At 39.0% G+C, this 20,276-nt stretch overlaps 1 protein-coding gene across 1 annotated transcript in view; it reads right to left on the minus strand.

Moving 5' to 3' along the window:
- ptgfrna (prostaglandin F2 receptor inhibitor a) overlaps positions 1-20,239 on the minus strand; it is a 35,510-nt gene extending 15,271 nt beyond the window's left edge. Inside the window, exons 1-4 of the mRNA XM_081368293.1 lie at positions 19,851-20,239; positions 14,720-15,091; positions 9,530-9,949; positions 2,876-3,298 (exon numbers count right to left, since the gene is read on the minus strand). Of these exons, the coding sequence (XP_081224419.1) occupies positions 2,876-3,298; positions 9,530-9,949; positions 14,720-15,091; positions 19,851-19,905 (1,270 nt within the window). The 5' untranslated portion in view covers positions 19,906-20,239. The remainder of the gene's footprint in view (positions 1-2,875; positions 3,299-9,529; positions 9,950-14,719; positions 15,092-19,850) is intronic.
- Positions 20,240-20,276: the final 37 nt, after the last annotated feature.

A 20,276-nucleotide genomic window follows, 5' to 3' on the forward strand; every position in this document is an offset into this window, starting at 1 on the left:
TCATGATGCTATGATGAATAGAAGTTCAAAAGAACAGCATTTATCTGAAATCTAAAGCTTTTGTAACATTAAACACTAACACTACCGTTCAAAAGTTTGGGGTCAGTAAGAATTTGAATTTTATTTTTGGGGGAAAGAAATAAAATAAGTCAATACTTTTATTGATCAAGGATGCGTTAAAATGACCAAATGTTACAGTAAAGACATTTATTATGTTAGAAAATATTTAATTTTAAATAAATGCTGTTCTTTTGAACTTTGTTCAAAGAATTTTGAAAAGAATTTGTACACGACTGTTTTCAACATTGATAATAATCATAAATGTTTCTTGATCATCAAATCCTCACATTAGAGGGATTTCTGAAGGATCATGTGACACTGAAGACTGGAGTAATGATGCTGAACATTCAGCTTTGATCACAGGAATAAATTACAGTTAAAAATATTAAAATAGAAAACAGTCATTTTTAATTGTCATAAGATTTCACAATATTACTGTATTTTTATCAAATAAATGCAGCCTTGGTGAGCAGAAGAGACTTATTTAAAAAAAAATGAAAAATCTTACTGATCCCAAACTTTTGAACGGTAGTGTAGATGTCTGTGTGGATTTTCCTGCAAGATTTCGCACAAAATATGTGCTTGCAACTTTTTTGTTTTTAATGTGTGTTTACAGCTTTTGTTTTTTTTGTTTTTAACCTTCTAATGTAGATTTTTCAGTCCCAATCATGTAAAACTCACACCAAGCTGACGGCCGGGCAACGGCGGGGCGTTTTTGAGCGTCGGTAGGCTTGGTTCTTTCGGTGTGTTCCTGACTCAAGTCGGATGCCGTGGGTTTTTTTGGGGGCAAATTCATGTTGAATCTGCGTCGGTGAGCGAGAGAACTCTGATTGGCTGTTCAGCTTAATGAACGAGTCAGTGCACGAGAATAAGAACAAAAGTGATGAAGGCGAGCAAAGAAGTCAAGACTGAGTGAAGACTGTGATCAGTGTGATTGGTGTTCAAAATGGTGAGCAAGCACTGCTTTGTTTACAGACTGCATATCTACAGTCCTAGTTTCGGTTCCCCTTTCTGAGTGATACCTGCTGCTGATATAGACAGATGTTTACTTCCTCGCAGGCGCAGAACACATGTGATCGTTGTCAGTCACCTTTTGTTCTTTCGGTGTGTTCAAACACAGCTTTTTGGCCGAGACACAGATGATGAGAGGCAACAACAGGCAGCTTTCATCACCTCTAGTTCTCTGATGTGGGCTTGGTGTGACCCGAGCTTTAGAGTCTCCTGTGGTGTCATAGGCTACTCTTTCTAATTCCCCAACACACAGACCTCACATTGTTGCATGTTATATCACAGCAGTCAACAGAAAGGTACTCTGCCTCACTGTTGCTTGCAATCCAAAGACATTGAAAATCTCAATCATGTAAACTGCTTATTTTTTGTGTGCAATGGATGAATAAATCATATAACATTCTGCACTTTAAAAACGAATTAATTTAGTTAATTATTTAATTAACTTTTAATTAATTTTCTGACCCTATAGTAGTCAAGAAAGAGTGCAGATCTCTATTTGGAGGCTCTCCAGTCAAATTTGACAGAGATTGATTGGAAATCCTTTAAAAATGTTTGACGATTAATCTGAAGATAATCTGAGCATATTTTGGTAAAGATTTGACAAACTTTGTAGTTTGGGAATTTTGACAAAATTCCATGTCTAGATAACACAGTTCATAGCTAATGAGCTGTTGGTGGCGCTAGAGGATTTAAGAAAGATCTCAAAATCGTCATGTTTAGACAATCCTCAATTAGTGTGCCAAATATCTCCACTTTTTGCCATATGATTCTTCCAGAAATGGTAACAAAAGTATACTAACAGACGCCATCACACCTTACAGGTGCTCGCCACCTAACAAATATCAGAAACGTACATTTCGTTGGCATCAGATACAGTTTCAGAGCACAGCATCAGTGCAAAAGCAGTGGAAAGCGCCCAGTCCCGGACAGAGCGGCCATTGTGAGCTAAATCTGTCTTCACAGAGAAGACGCCATCACAGACACAATTAAACTCATTTACTCTAATCCCTTATTGAGTGCTGAAAAATGAGAGACAGTGGAGACTTTCAGCTTTGATGCTTTTTAAAACAGCGCTATAAGTGGTGCAACGGTCACAGATGCTGGGAGCTCTTAGCTCATGGGGTAAAAATGAATGATCGGGAGAGCGACTGAAAACCCTGAAAGGACAGGCTGGGCTGAACACATTCAAACATACTTGCTCAGAGTTTATTTCTGGCCAAAGACATGCTTCATGTCCACCTTTATCAAATTAGATGTAATCCTAGGGGTGTAACGACACCCTCATGTCATGATTCGATACATATCACGATACTGACCTCATGATATGATATTATTGTGATACACCAAGACATCTGATAAAAGGTTAACAAAAAATGAACTGTTGATTAAAATGCTAAATTTGGTATTACATTGGGGGTGTAAATGAATAGGCTTAGAGCTGATAACCCAATGAACAGAGACGCCAGAATAACAATATTCATGATTCTGAAGCTGAAATTACTGTAGACGAATATGCTTACACTCTGTCACTGACTAGACATATTTAAAATAATGTAGGACACTTTTTACTGGTAGCATAAGATATTTGGCATTATCAGGACCCACAAATATTCCCCCATTGCATTATTATACATGATATTCAATAGTAGTTTAATGTAGTATTTTTTCCTCACTCAGAATTTTTTGGTGAACTACACAATACAGATTGTCACTATCCACGATGCATATTGTTGCATTTTTGTATTGCACTATACTGTAACAGCCCTATATAACAGACAATAAAAGGAAGGGATTCAGTGCTTACTCTGTGGTGTCCACTGAACAGAAACAGGAGCGGACTGGACCTCCTTGGCTTGTTCCCATCCAGCTTGCCGGGTGGGCATCCATGCGCTCACCGCGCAGGAATAGGAGCCCATGTCTGCGTCTCGAGTCTGAAGCATTCGCAGAACGAAGACGTTAGACTCTTTCCTGGTCACCGCTATGTCCCCGCTGTCCAGTCTCGGCTGGTACTCGTTCCCGGGGATCAGAGCTCCTTGCTCATTCAGGAAGGCTATTATGATCTTCTTCTGGGATACGTCTCCTGGTGTGTTTGTGGAGTACGACCAGGTCACGGCCAGGCGGCCATCTTGAAGGTGGAGGAGGTCGACCACCTGACAGAGCAGTTCAGTGGGTTCACTGGAGGCCTGGGGGTTCAGAGAGGCCGTGAGGCTCACCTTGAACTGCAGATCTGCGGGAGAGGGAAGGGAAATAAAGACAGTCAGTCACACAGAACCAGCCGCAAAAAGGCATACATCTACAGCTATACATTTACAGATATATTTCCCTCCCTTCAAATGTGCCATTGGTCAGATAGTCCCACCTCAAACCACTGTTCAAACAATCAAAGCAAAGTTTTAAAGAGGGCATGAAACGACAGTAGTGATCGTCTTTTCTTCCCTATTGTGACGTTTATCTGGAGGAGATGTTATTTTGATTCATGATTTTGAAGCACATGAATTTAAAACAATAATGATGAAAAAGGAAAACTGCCAGAACCATTTACCAGTATGTTTGGAAAGTCCAGTTCACACGGTAGAGACTGTATTGTGTGAAAGGAGCTAGTGGTTCATTTGAGCCATCACTCAAAATCATTACTAAAGTCCCCACACTGCATCTTTATTAAAGAGATTAATACTTTTATTCATCATGCACGCATTAAATTGATCAAAAGTGTCAGTAAAGACATTTGTGATATCACTAAAGATTTCTATTTCCAAAAAAATGTTGTTCTTTTGAAATTTCTATTCATCATAGGATCTTGAAAAAAATATAATCTGAAGCAGCACGACTATTGTCAACATTGATAATAATCAGAAATGTTTCTTGAGCATCAAATCATCATATCAGAATGATTTGAAGGATCATGTGACACTGAAGACTGGAGTAATGATGCTGAAAATTCAGCTTTGATCACAGGAATAAATTACACTTTACTATATATATATATATATTCACATTGAAAACCGCTGATTTACATTGTAATAATCTTTCACTGTTTTTACAGTATTTTTTCAGTATTCAAGAAGAGACATGAATGTTAGAAAAAATAAAATCACCCATTTGACATCAAAAATATATTAAAAGAATGAAAAACACTGCGATATATTTGTTTTAGGTACAGGCTACATCACCCAGGCTGTAGAGGTATGCTAGCTAGTCGACCTAGTTTTATTAGCTCTGCTCTGGGTGAGAAGGGAAGGGCAAGGGTGCACATTCTCTCCATTTTCAGCTGTCATTGTTCAAGCTATGGTAAGCTCTCTCACTCACACACACACACGCACACACACACACACACACACACACACACACACACGCTCACTGGAGTCACTGTCCCAGCTGTTGTGTGCTTTGAGAAGACACACCTGTTTTAAGAAACACTTTATGCGGTTCTCTATTGTAAGTGCTGTTCTAATAAAGACAAAAGACCTGAAGTGATAAAATTAGTCTCTGAACCAGTTTCTCTGCTTCTTATCTTACCCTGACCCACATCCACTGTATAACAGCCATGCACTTGCTCTAGCACTGCTGTGTCCTCAGAAACACACTGTAACCACTATCACAAGACCAGCGAGCTCTGACTACGACGTCTACGCCGCATTGCATTCAGAAGCACGATGTGGCAACGCTTTGAATATCCTGAACATGGAAATTCCCCGAGCTGAATTCACAGCGCCGTTAGAATATGCAAAACACTGATTAACATTTAACGTTGAGGGAGACGAGACTTCAAAAACAAAGCTGCATGTTGCACAGAGATCCTTGACATGATTCTTCTCTCACCAGCGGCAGAACAAGCACGCAACCGGCGGCCTGACGACTCGACACAAACAGGACAGTTACATGAGCCGTGATGTTTCACAGTGAGCCGTTAGTATGAGAGACGGAGGAACATTCCTCAGAAACGAGGCTTTTATACAACATATCTCGTCATGACACAGTCAAGAAATGTGTTTCTCTCTCCATTACGGTCCATTCATGCAAAATATTACATCAGCGTATATTTCATGTCACGGTAGAACATCTGGTCCTGTAGTGTGATTGACATTTTATTATTTAAATACAGTATTTGTGTGATCCAATTAGATTATTAGGGGATGACTCAATACTAATTAGTATACAAGTAATCATTGAGTCATGGAGTGAAAATCCACTTGTACTTGAACAATCTATTGGGAATCCCTGAAGATGATCCCAACAGGAGAAGCTCAGGAAAGCTACTACTACTATTAATTAAAATGTATTCGTTCTTGGGGTGTGACGCCTCCACATGACAGAAAGAAAGAATAATTGCTAATTTATGCTTATTAACTTTTATTAACGTAGCACAAGCACTTAACTAATGCACATCTGTCTGTTTCTACTGTCTGCGTGTGTACTAGCGCACACTTTATGGACTGCAGATATGGGCTGCTCTTATTCGCTGTGATGTTCCTCATTTTAGGCTGCTTTGGATAAAAGCAACAAATGTAATATAACTATTGGAAACAGTGTCAAAATAGCTTAATAATAGCTTGAAATATCCTCTGGTGTGACACAAAACTATTTGCACTATTTGCATGCAAACTATTTTGACAACACAAGGCCGTTTATAAAATGAGCTAGAAGGGAGTTGATTAAAACTGGTTAAACTTAAGTCAGCGCATCAGAACATACATGTTAAATATAAAATATGTGAAGTCTCAATGAAAGCAAAAGATCATGTCCATCTGTCAGCTCTACCGTCCAGCCCTACTTTACATAATGTTAAACAAGAAATGTTTTGCTTCTCTTTCTATCATTGGACACTGTAAAGCCTTATACAGAGCATATCCCTGTCAGTCCAGTCCAGCAGGAAAAGGCCAGATCAATCATTCACAGACTAACAGCAGATTCCAGATTATTATCATCACCTCCGCTGAGAGTGAACTATGATCAGACATGCAGAGATAAACTCCGGACTGAACAAAACAGAGTAGATTCAACTCCAGGGATGTGGAGTCACTGTTACACTATCAGACAGAAGCTGCAAATAATTATGATTCGGTTTTAATGTTTTAAAGTCTTTTATGCTCACTAAGGCTGCATTTATTTGATGAATACAGTAAAACAGTGAAATATTAATAGAATGTAAAACAGCTGTTTTCTATGTGAATAGTAAAGTGTAATTTATTCCTGTGATCAAAGCTGAATGTTCAGCATCATTACTCCAGTCTTCAGTGTCACATGATCCTTCAGAAATCACTCTAATATGATGATTTGATGATCAAGAAACAGTTATGATTATTATCAGTGTTGAAAACAGTCCTGCTGCTTCATATTTCTGTGGAAACTGGGATTTATTTTATTTTTCAGGATTCTTTGATGAATAGAAAGCTCAAAAGAACAGCATTTCTTTGAAATATAGTCTTTTGTAACATTGTAAATGTCTTTACTGTCACTTTTGATCAATTTAATGCATCCTTCCTGAATAAAGGTATTAAATCTTAAGCAGCACAATATTAATAATCATAAATGTTTCTTGATCATCAAATCCTCATATTAGAGTGATTTCTGAAGGATCATGTGACACTGAAGACTGGAGTAATGATGCTGAACATTACAGGAATACATTACATATATTCACATAGGAAACCGATAAATGCACCCTTGGTGAACAGAAGAGACTTAATTATTCCAAGCTGTTGACCGGAAGTGTGTGTGATGCAGAACTCTTTAAAACAAGTCAATAAACTTGTTTTGGTGTTATGAAATCCAGCTTTCTAAAGCAGTGTGACCGAGATCTGCTCATGTGTGAAGGGTGAAGTGTAGTCGACTGAGATGGAGCAGCAGAGACTCTGTTTGCCTGGTAAACTCAAACATCACTCACACACACACACACACACACACGTCTGGAGGCCGGTGAGAGGGTCAGGAACCGAGATAACATCAGGGCTAATGGCAAACAAAACACACACACACACACCACTGTTAAAACTGCCTGCTCTCGACATCTAGTAATATTTCACAGTTTAGAGGTGAAGTAGGGTACAGTACTTTACATTTACATCTATGCATTCGGCAGACACACTGCATTTCAAGGTACGCATTTACATTCTCATCAGTTCTTGCTTTCCCTGGGAATCGAACCTCATCAAGTAGAGTCTGCTGTTGGGAGAAAGTTTGCTCGTCTGGAAGTGTTTGGGACTTTCTGTTCCCTGAGGGAGTTTCTGATCCGGTGAGATAAAAACTGAACGCAAGCGATTCCTTAAGCCAGCAACTATCATCTGAAGTTCTGTGTATCATCTAAAGCATGTTGGGTTGTCAGTGAAGTGTATCTAGCCAAATCTAAGATGCTGTGATCGACACGCCAGAAGAATGAGGCCATCTGAATGTGCTCGTGATAATGAATGGGAATAAGTCAGAGAAGAGTGAGAGATACGCAACAAAACAATCACTTATATTGTTATATATATATATATATATATATAGTATGACCTCAGAAGACTCGGGTACGAGTATGGACTGCTTTAATGGTACTTTAACAGTACTTTTTGGTGCAATATTCTGGGCAATAGTCTAAGGAGACAATCTGATATTGAATATGATTAGTCATTGCCAATTTCTGTAGGCCTCTTTATAACTTCAGATTAAATGAGCACTTTACTGAAGCGAGAGCCTCATGAAAGAGCTCGGATAGGCAGGAGGGCTTTAATAAAAGGTCACAGCTACAGTCTAGAAATCCCTTAGACTTCGGTATCATTGTTCATAATGCTTCGTAATAACAGGGACTCAGAAAGCGCCATTGTCTCCGGTCTGATGTCTGCAGGCAATCATTGCACTTACAAATCCCAGCATAAATTAAAAAGAGTTAAAGTAGCAGTTTGTGTAACCCAGACAACTGTTACGATCTCAGACGGCGACTCTACCGTACGCTCACTGACTGTCTAATGCATACTGCACACAAAACACACACTGCAACGATCTGAGCTTTATGTTTTTAATTAGAAACAACAAACACAATGTTTTAAAAGGTCTCATGATGATATTGAGCGAGGTTGTGCTGTGTCTCTCCCTCTTCTAGCATTCTCTATTTTAAAGGAACCATCTAATGTTTAAAAAGGAAATAAAGTCATCATTTATGTAATTTAGTATGAGCTGCAATGTGCACATTTCAATAGTGAGAACTTCTTAGTGGTGACGGTCGAACATTGAGCAGCTCGGTTTGATCCTGAACCTTTGAACCACTATAACCATCACAGCTAGTCTTTACTTCATCTCAGGATTAATATTTGTTTGATATTTAATATGGAATGGATTTATGTGCAAATTGCGATACTGTGTTTACCAATAAAGCAGACAGCTCGAGCTTTTATAAAGCTAGAAACACTTTAAATCTCATATTATTGCATCTATTACTGAGGGTGAATACCCATAATGCCTTGCACTTGCATGGTTTAATTTTGTGTGTTTGGTCCAAACATGGGCAATTATGAGGATGTGTAGATTTACAGGATTAAGGGTTAAAACATCTTTTTAGTGTTTTGACGGTGTTTTATCTGTAAAAAAAAATTTTTATTATGATTACTAACTTTTTGGATACGTTTGCTTAATTAACTGAATATACTCCACAACCAACTGCTAAAACGTTTTGAGTTTCCTCAGAGACATACAGTTGTTCTGTAAAGTTAGATTATTAGTTTATTTAATCCCGTATTTAACTTACGGTAATGTCTTAAAGTCCCCCTGTGGTGAAAATCCAGCTTTTAATGTTATTATTATATGTCTATGTGGTGTTTTTAATCTGCTTAAGACAAACCATGTGTAAATTCATAAAAAAGTATTTCCTCCTTAAAACTGCAGTGAACCAAAGACAGTCTCAAAAACACGCTTTGAAATCGCTGGTGTTTCTGACATCACAAACTACCTTGTAACCAATCAGATCAACGAGTGATTGTCAACCAGTGGATCTCTGAGCTGAGTGAGTGAGTGGAGGCGGGGCTCATTTGCATATTCATAGCCCCACGCATACTAAATGAGGCCAGGGTGTCGAGTTACATTCAAGATATTTTAAGCATGAAGACATTTTTTTTTCAAGGAAAAAACTTTTAAATATGCAATTTTGGAGATCAAAGAGAGCTTTATGGGATAAAATAATTGACTACAGGGGGACTTTAAGAACCAAGGCCACTGATTGTTTTGTTTTTTTGCTATTTCTTTCTGGAAATGTCGTCACATCTTCAGTATCTCAAGTCATCAAAAATGGAGAACAATCATATTTCGCAATAGCACTAGACATTACTCAGGGGCTTTATAAAACAGCACAATACCAGCTTCATTTTAACGCTCAACCTCATAATGTCGCAGGGAAAGGACTCATCAGTTTCCCAATGTTTCATTGAACAAGTCCCATAATCGTAGTCACACACACTACAGCCTGAGAAGAGAATGAGACAGGACTCACCTGTGGGCGTAACCACGACCTTCCCCATCTCCACAGACTTCTCCTGAATCTTCCTCCAGTTTCTTCCTCCTTCTCCCTGCCTCACCCACTCCTGGGCCAAACACACATACTCCCCTTGGTCTGACGGCTTTGCACTCTTCAGGACTAGTCCATAAAATCCCCCTCCTCGAAGGTCCAAGCGAAGCCCCCCGTCTGTGTAGCGCTGTGTGTAGTTGCTCCCTACTTTGATCTTATCATCCGGCCCGAATGTCATGATGTCCTCCAACGGGCCGGAGCCGGTTCTCCTGAGGGACCAGGACACGGAGAGGAAGGTGTGCTCTGTGAATCCCCGTGTCGTGTTGCACTGAAGCTCCACGGATTCTCCCTCAGACACCGCTGTCTTAGGAATGGCTGGAGAAATCTTCAGACTGTCCCCGATCACTGGACACAACAGAGGACACTTTAAAAGGTGCGTTGTGTAATATTTAGGAGGATCTGTTACAGAAATGCAATATCATGTACATAACTATGTGTTCAGCGGTGTATAAAGACATTACTTAATGAACCGTTGTGCTTTTATTAGCTCAGAATGAGCATTTCTCTCTACACACACACCGCGGGTCCACTTACATCGACATGTTTCTACAAACGCGTTTCGTCACTATGTTGTTCTTCGTGTAAAGAAGCTTCAGCTAAAGTCAGTGGATAAAACACTGACACAATGATGAACACGTAACAATAATATTCGCAATAACATAGTTTCACTGAATAATTAAGTAAACCTAATTTCCTAATTTATCTTTGTAAAGAACCTCATTATTTAACTGGCTACTCTCTGCTGTCTCAGACGACGACATCACTTCCTGTCGGCCACTGTAACTTCTGCTGGGTCGCTAAAACTTACACACTGCACCTTTAAAGCAGGCGGGGGAGGAGGAGTGCGTTTTTAAAGGTGAAGTGTGTGATTTCCACGTCACCAGACTTGCACAAATATTTTTTTCAATACACCACCTGTCTTTCATTGCTAGGACAAACAGATAATCACACACCAATCTCAAAATGTTGGCTTAGAACATGTTATTTTCGACCCTGTCTGGCTCCTCAAAATTGTATTTTCGTTCGTTGCCAGTGGTGCTGCAGAAATAACACACTTCACCTGTAACAAGACAGCTGGAATCAGCACAAATACAACATCACTGGGTTATGAAGAAGAAAAAACACACATCTGAGATTACACTGTTTCTTGAGCATCAAATCCTCATATTAGAGTGATTTCTGAAGGATCATGTGACACTGAAGACTGGAGTAATGATGCTGAACATTCAGCTTTGATCACAGGAATAAATTACACTATTATATATTCACATAGAATATAGAGGCATTTCAAGTTATTTTAGCCTAAATGGTAATAATATTTCACAGTTTTTACTCCATATTTGTTGAAATAAATGCAGCCTTGATGAGCAGAATTTTTCTGATCTCAACTTCTTTCAGGCCAAAAGAATTATCTTCAAGAAAATGATCAGAAAAATGATTTTATAAGTGAATGGAGAACTGCATCTTTCACTGATTCTGCATCTCTTTCAGATGAACATTAAAACACATAAATCACACTTAGTTGCCAGGTCTCCCGTCACTCTCTATACTGGACGTCCTCATTAACATACAGAAACGAGAAGACTTTCATTCTGAAGCTCCTAAACTCATCATCACATAAACAACAGACTGAACACTTTCGGTTAATGTCACTCGTTTCCTCACACTTTCGACTCAAGTTTATATTGTTCTGCTAAACCACAGGCTGAAAAAGCTGCAAAGAGGCGGGTAGCGTTTGACCCTTGACCTCTCTCACGCTCTGTGTCTGTCAGTGTCATCGTCTCTTTTAGTTAAAGTTTTAGGGAAATTCCTGATGGTGACGGCGTCCTTCACGCTCTTCTCTATCTCTAAATCCACAAATGAAAGGGAATGTTCACTTAGACGTGACGATTATGTCATTTACTGAGCCAGAAAACCCACAGATAACGCAGTATCAGTCAGACGTAGCGGAAGATTTTCACACAATCACACAAGGCTATCAAGGATGTAAAGTTAATATTGACTATTTTATTGTATTATTACAGTGTCAAACTGTTGAAAATAGCTAGATTCCTCAATTTGCATTTACAAAAATAGCAGCATATCGTTTAGACACTCCAAGTTACAGCAAAGTGAGTAAATAAAACTTTGTTTTATTGGATTTTAGGGTGAACTATTTCTTTAAGAAAGAAAAAAAGACTCCAGTTAGAATTAGCAGATATGTTTTATAAAGTAGAGCTGTTATTTTTCTTTGTTGGTGCGGATGAGTTCATTTAGGAGTGATAAAATCAGCACATCATCTTAAAAAAGCTTCAGAGCTCCACAGACCTTCACTCTATAGTATTCAGCAGAACAAAGAATAAGTCTTTGTGTTTCTGTGACACTTCAAGCCTCGCAGCGAATCGCATTCCTTTACTCTTCTAGTTTAAACATGTAAAGCCCACAGTATCTGACACGCTACAGGACTCTCACTGATCAAAACTGCTGAAGAACCTGTCGTCTCAACGTCATCTGTTCATCTCATCTTCAGCTTGAATATTTAACACTGAAAAAATGTGGTTCATGAGATCAAATGAAACTGGTTAAAGTTATTAACACAAATTTAATGGAATTTACAGAATAGGCAAATATCAATAATTTCACATTTTGGGATTCATTGAGATCAACCCTATGCAGACTACTGTATATTATTTGATACACACATTTCTAAGGCGTCCTCCAGTTCTTCTGTCTCTGACTGATAGTTCACACTGTTTTACCCAGTACAACTCTTCAGTGTAACTGTACAAACGTCCTCCTCCAGCTCGAGCTTCACGAGTCTTTCTGTGTCAAATCTGCTCTGATTTTATCAAGGAAACGCTAGTATAACTTTGATATTGTTAGTAATATTTCAAGATGAACACTTACAGAAGCAGCTTTACTTGATTATCATCATTTATTAGATCAAATGTGATCATCAGGCTTTTGAGGAAGGGTTATTTGTTCATCTCTCAATCATTATTTGTATGGCATTGCATTGTTTTAAAACTACAGAGCTTTGATCATAAAACTAAGCATTAAATATCATATTACTAACACATTATTGGCAGATATAGAGTGATGAATGATATTTCATGATTTTGTGTCAGTATCTGCTGTACTTTAATGAAGATCTTATTGATTGAACATGACAAGCATCTAGGGTTGCATTGGGGCTGAAAATTTCCAAAAGTTTCCAAACAATCCTGGAAAGTTCTGGAAAGCGTCTGGAAACTATGCAACCCAACTGCATCAGACTTTTATCTTACTTTTTATCCATATAAACAGGTTTATCAGCACAATATTGCATATCGTTGCTCAGTTTGGGCCTTTTTTTTCCTCTATATTCTATATATTATATGACATGACCCATAAAAGCCTGATGTTTGTTCATATGTACCAACTATAATACTCAAAAAACACATATGCAAACTTTTTATGTTTGTTTAAGGGTTCAATAAACTGCTCCACTGGGGAAAGGGGGAAACATATTTCTCATATAGGATTAGCCTGCTTTTGTCACGATTTGGTTTTATTTCATGTTCTTGGTTCATGTCGGTCATGTAATCCCGTGTTTTAGTCATGTGATCCTGCCATGTCTTCTGTGTTGACACTGGTTCATTGTTTCAAGTATTGTTAGTGTAACCACTGTTGGTGAGCGTTCTAGTCTAGTCCATGAGTTCATGCCATTGTTTTATGCTTGATCACGTTTTGTTTAGTTGTAAATAAACTGCACTTGGGTTCTTAAAACTGGACTAATCCTTTCAGCTTTCTACTTTTATCAACTCAGTTTGGTTTGGTTTGGTTTATGTTAGGCGGTTAGAATACACCTCTGCTGTTTAATTTACATTCGCATTAGATATTGTTCCAATTAGTCAACCTATAAGGGCTTGTTAGTGCCAACACAGACTTCTAGAGCACAGGCAGCTGATTTAAAGGCAAGATATACAACTCAAATTTACTATAACAAATAAAAACATATTACTTTAAATAACTTAAAACACAGAATCTAAACGAACCGTTGCGATATTAATATTTACCCTGTTCACAAATGGACAGGTTCTGGCAGTACGACCACTTCTGAGTTATTGACTGATAATCTCAAAATGCCAAAATAGCAGTCGATATACAAGTGTATCGATTTTCTCTTTGTATATTCTAAAGTCGTTGCAACATTTTTATTATAAATAAATAAATGATTTCAGTTTGGTCTGGCAGGTGGAGCGGGACTGTTGAAGACTTACTTCCAGATGGAGCATAATATGAATAAATGAACCTGCTTTTCTAGTCCCGCACAAGCTTACAAGGGCCTTTCGCTCCGGGTAGTTTTAGGAACTCAGTTATGGGAACTTCCCCGAGAACTAATGGCTCCCTTAGGAACATTTTCCTGGTTTCGTTCGCACCGCAAGTGTGAACTCTGAAGGGACTTAAGACACACTTGATGTTGTGACTTTTATTTTGACGGCGCTGAGAACGCCAGAGCCTGAGCTCACAGTGCTCACATTCACTGTGTTCATTAGTTTACGATCTGTCTGATTCGTTATTAGATAGAACTGTTATACATAGAAAGTAGACAGTAATGAAAAGGTATTAGCGTATGCCGTGTGGTTGATGTTCTCGCTAGCTGAACAGAAATAATCATGTTTCTCTTGGTCTCCTCAAAGTTGCGTTGGATTTTCTCCTCAGCGTAACGGTTAAGAGGTCCATCTATCACTGTTTTACATGTTCGTAGAGTTAGTTTCTGGAGTAAATATATAGGCTATAATCTGTGTGTTTACACAGCTTTTTTTTAAATGGCGAATGCTGGTGTTTCACGTGCGTTCGGCCAATCAGCGAACACTAGCGTCACTGTAGTTCCTATAGCGCTGGTTAAGACCCGACTCTGAAGGAGGAGTAAATTAGTTCCTTCAAAAAGAGTTCCTAGAACTAAAATCGTTCCTAGTTCCTGTGGTGCGAACACGCCAAAAACCGGGAACTTCCACCAATAGTTCTAGGAACTATGAAAAGGCTCCTCCGGTGCGAAAGCCCCTGTGTACAGGCCTACAGAATGGTGTGTAAAACCAAGCCAGAGGAGTCTGGTAAAGCCAGAGGTGTGTGGTAAACGCAGGCTTGACTCACCTTTGAGCTCCACATCGGCGTGGTAGTTCCCGCTGATGACGGAGTCTGTGCTCGGGGTGCTGCAGCGATACACACCGCTGTCTGTCGCTCGCACCTTCTTGAACCTGAGCTCCACTGAATCATCGCCCAGCTTCTTATAGCTGATGTCCCCGCTGTTGACCCGGTCCCTCACTGTGGGGTCCACGAAGTTAGCGTCAAAGGTGGAGACGAGATTGAGTGATTTATCACCAGACTGCATCATGGACCAGTCGAAATCCTGGTCCCGGGGCCCCTGGTAGTCGGACACATTGCAGCGGATGGAGACGGCCAGTCCCTCGACATGCACCAGAGGACTGGCCGGCACCTTCACCACACGGCCCTCACTGAACGCCACTAAGAGAAAAAGACATGAGAGATCACATACAGGGAAACACTGAGGGAACAGTATGATCACGTACAGTATCAGTGTGCATCTACACATTATAGAATACAAGTAGAGTCATCAAAACTATGATATAAATGCAAGTGATCACAAAACTATATTTTGTCAGCATATAGTCGCTACCCACGCGAAGCACCCTGGGATGCTTTTTAAACAATACTGTTTGCATGACAGACACTTTGCTTGTTTTTTTCCTTCACTGCCCTGTTCAGCTCATCTATTTAAAACAGTTTTTATTAGTTGAAGTAGGCACAATGTATGTTTGTATAGAAAACTAATTCGCAGTTGCAAATTAAGCTGCAACACAACTGCTTGTCCAGGCCCTGGTCATCTCTAGGCTTGGCTACTGCAATGCTCTTCTGGCTGGACTTCCATCATGTGCAACTAAACCTCTACAAATGATCCAGAATGCTTCAGCTCGTCTTGTCTTCAACGAGCCCAAGAGAGTCCACGCCACTCCTCTGTTCATCTCACTGCACTGGCTACCTCTCGCTGCTCGCATCAAGTTCAAGGCATTGACGCTTGCTTACAGATCTGTCACAGGCTCAGCTCCCTCCTACTTTCACTCGCTCCTACGAGCCCACATCCCTACCAGAAGCCTACGATCGGCCAACGAGCGACGTCTCGCTGGTTCCATCACAGAGAGCCACAAAAATCACTTTCCAGAACATTCTCATTCACAGTTCCATGCTGGTGGAACGCTCTCCCCACCCTCATCTGGAATGCAGAATCCCTGACAACATTCAGAAGACAGCTGAAAAACCCATCTGTTCCGTGAGTACTAACCTCATAAAAAAAAAATATATATATTTCCTTTTCCTTTAATCCTCCCTTATCGGGCTTATGCTACTCTGAGCAATGCCTGAACTTCGTATTTTGAGCAATTCTTGCATTGTTTTTGACACAGATTAGACGGTCACAATATATCTGCCACCATATCGGTATCGGCAGATAATATTCATTTTTAATGTTGTCGTTATCGACCTAATAAGAAAATTAGTCCGATATATTAAAACCAATAAATAATGTATTATTTCCTTCAGCTGAGACACTTCAGATGTTCACTGTTCACCATGATGGTTTTGAATTGCTTGAATCACGATTGGAATCACTTCAAAAATGGAAAATAGCGTTCATTGCAACATGTGTCTGTCATATCGGCTACAAAATAATCATAATGAGAACATTATAATTGTGTTTGGGACATGGCTTTCAATGCTGAGACATTTCTTTTTGTAATTGGGTTCTCAATTAATTATAGAAAATTTGGATTTTAGATTTATCAGCCAATATATCGGTTATCGGCTTTCAAATATAAGGAATTATCGGTATCGGACAATTTTCATATCGGTGCATCCCTAATAAAAACAATTCCAAAGTGTCAATGTGACATCTATGTTAAAGGGGTGGTTGAAAATGATTTCACTTTTCTAACTTTAGTTAGTGTGTAATGTTGCTGTTTGAGCATAAACAACATCTGCAAAGTTGCAATGCTCAAAGTTCAAAGCAAAGGGAGATATTTGCTTTTAAAGGAATTGCTTTTTTAGGACTACAACAAACGACTGGTAGGAACTACACGACATTCCTCCCTGGTTAGTGACATCACTAACCCTAAAATGTACATAAACCCCGCCCCCGGGAACGCGATTTTTTAGATTATCAAGACAGAATATGCTAATCAATGACTAGAAGATACTACACATAAGCTGCATAAATTCACCAACTAACCATTCAGAAATGTTGTCACTTCTTCTTGAGTCTCTCCATCATTGTCTGACTCCGGTTTGAACATAAAAGGCTAAACGTTTTTGAAATTTTCAGTGCATCTGTGTGTATGAGGTAAAAGGACACAAGCTGTTGAAGCTCCACCCCCTGTGCCGGGAGCAACAGCTCATTTGCATTTAAAGGAACAGCCACAAAACGGTGCGTTTTTGCTCCCCCTCAAAAAGTGACAATTTAAACATGCTAAATAAAAAAATTAAAAAAACTTCACATACACACTCTGGGGACATCAGAGACTTATTTTACATCTTGTGAAAAGGGCATTATACCACCCTTTTTTAAAGAAACCACTTTATTTCTTTTACCTCAGATTTCTGAATGTCACTTTGACATTTAAAATTTGCCATTTTTAAAAGCTATACGCCCTCAGATCAAAAGACCAACCAAAATCATTTAGGCCTGGGTTTACAGAAAGGGCTGGGTAAGTGTATCCATTAAGCCCATGTACCCTTTAAGCCCACTTTCAACTCTGAAGTCAAATTAAAAAAAGAGAAAATAATTTTTAAATAAATTTATGCTGCTTATTATTTTAACCAATCCAGTGATTTGTTACCTCCCTGGCTTTTTTTATTGCATACCAATCCCATTTGGCAATGTTGAGTTAGCCCCACCCATGTGCAAGCTGTCTCAGGGGACCTCACACAGAGTCACCCCAAAACTTTGGTGTTTCGGGACCCTTCAGAAATCAACACATTTCTGCAATTTTCAGCCATTTCTTTAGTAAATATTATGTCAGATAAGAGATAAATGTATTTTTTTTCTGTCTATGAACAAATAGTACTTTATCATTTATATAATGTTCCTTTAAACTGAAAGATTTCGAGACCACCCAGGGCTCTAATCTAATACTTCCCTGTCACTGAATAAATATATTGATGTTTTACTTCTTTAAAATCAATTTTTATATTTTGTGAATCAATGATGGTGTGGACTTATTTTGAACACATGCGGGCTTAAATGGTGCCAAAGTACCAGTTAAGCCCATGCAAGGCTTCTGACTTTATTCCTAAATTATCTTAATTTTTTTTTTCTAAAATGTATATCAACTAATTAATACATTTTCAAATGAGAGATAAATCTTGCATTTTAATTTTTTTTTTACCAGACTTAGATTTTGGTGGGCTTAATGGGTACACTTACCCTAGATTAAATCAGGATTAGACCTTCAATTAGGACATTTAAACAGCTTTTATAAATGTGCCTTAGAAAAAAATATTACTGGTGCATCTTGAGACAAAACAATGGCACTGAAATAAAAATTCACTGAAAAAAGTCATAAAAACCAAATTCAGTCAAGTTTATCCAAACCATGTCAATCAATAAAAGCAACCATGAAGACAGAAAGTGTGGTGACGTCAGAGGAAATGATCAGTCCCGAGTTCAGGATGAGTCATCAATATTTTTGCGCTGTTTTCCCAAAAGAGAAAGACTGTTCATTTTCAAGGTGTGTATCTGTTAAAACTTAAAAGTACACCTCAAAGAGTCTGTTCATGGAAATGTTCATTGTAAATAACCATATTAGGTTCAAAGCACTGGAATAAAAACATGCAGTCGCAACTAAAGGTGAATATTAACATTTTATTGGGTTTGGGAATTAGGTGCTGTGAGAGAAATTACATCAGCATGGCAGCCGAAGACATTACACAGGAGAAAAACCCACAGACAAACCAGAAGAGGAGAAGAACAGAGGGACAGAAACCAAAATTGAGAGAAGATGGCATGTAACAACTCGTTTCCTCATGAGGGATCGGTTGTTCTCGTTAGGTGGAGGACTCAGAAGACAAACATTGTAGACACTGGAGAAATATATGGTACAATAAAACCTGCTGTCAAGCAACTGAGGTCAAAAGCTACTACAGTATTTAAAGCAGGAAGAGTGAAAGTGGATCAGAGCTGATTATATGAATGATAATGAATGTGAGTCAGGGAACGAGCCGGAGCAACACAAAAAAACTTATCAGCACAGTATTCTAGTATGCGGATCTGAATTCAGAAAAAACTTTACAGTCCTTGTCAAATTCATGTCAGGTGGTAGAAGTTTTCAGGCAGATGCTAACATTCCCTCATCCGCAAATCAAGCACATAACCAAATATTCAAGAACGAAGGGACCACATGTAGTCTATTTGACAATGCAAACTCATATTATTCTAAATATCTGAGATCAATGTTCATGGAGGCTACAACCATTTGAAAACTAATAAATAACTGAATTATTGTATGTCGAGAGCATGAGACATTTAAGATACACTTTGAAGCGTATTGTTGGACTCATACGGTTCATAGTAGCCTAATATTCATTTATGTTTGATTTTAAGGCCATTTTTGAATGGTAAACTACTTTAGCACTTGACTCCTTGGGTCCTGAAGCAAAACCACTGATATTCTAAACATGATGCTTGAAAAACAGGTTCCGTCTATCTGCCTGCAGTAAACACATTTACACCCAAACTAACACGGGATCACTTCACTTATTGGAGCATGTAGCCAATACTAGACCACTGAGACCACCTGGAGTCACACGTTACATCAAACATTCAGACTAAAGGAAACAAAAACTCAAGCTAATTAACTAACAGACTGTTGTATTGTTGGGTTAACAGACTAGTGATAAGGAAGCACTGTAAACACCTTCTGCTATCTTTTGACGATGATAATTTAAATTTGAGGTCGATCTAAAACACAACAAGCTCGTTTTCATCATAAAATAGCCTATAGTAAGATTAAACAACGAGTTTATAGCCTACTATTATAAACTCGTGAAATATGGTTGTGTGACTTACTATTGGCTACGTTATGATGAAAACGAGCTTGTATTTAGATGAAATTAATTGCATACATGTCTAACTTTTTTTGTTGTTATCTAAACTAATTCAATCCAAACACGCGTTTTATAAAGGCGTTACTTAATCAAGAACTAGTCAACTTACCAAGAGCAAAAAACAAAATCACAGGACGAAGGAGTCGTCCCGTTCCTTTATCCATTTTGTGAAGGCGCGTGATTTTCCCACGGGATCGCCTTTGTCACTCAAACCGGGCAGAGAGTGAGGAATCCTGAACGAGTCTCTCACGAGCGCGGATTAAAGTTTAGCCCTTTAGTCCTGTAGTCCTGTGAACTGGTGGATCTGCGCGAGCTGCATGATAAAACCCAGCACTGAGGACTGGATTGGCACAGTCGTGTCCGGAAGTGAGTGTGTGTGAGTCAGAGTGTGTGTGTGTGTATGTTGGATGAGGGAGGGACTCGCCGCAGGTGAAGTTCCGCCGCACCCGCGCGAGTGTGTGCGAGTGTGTGTGTGTGTGTGTGTGTGTGTGTGTGTGTGAGAGTGTGTCGTGACGGTGCAGGCAAAATACAGGCA

The sequence above is a fragment of the Scardinius erythrophthalmus genome (assembly GCF_964197995.2).
Source record: "Scardinius erythrophthalmus genome assembly, chromosome: 6".
In the NCBI taxonomy this organism is placed as follows: Eukaryota; Metazoa; Chordata; class Actinopteri; order Cypriniformes; family Leuciscidae; genus Scardinius; species Scardinius erythrophthalmus.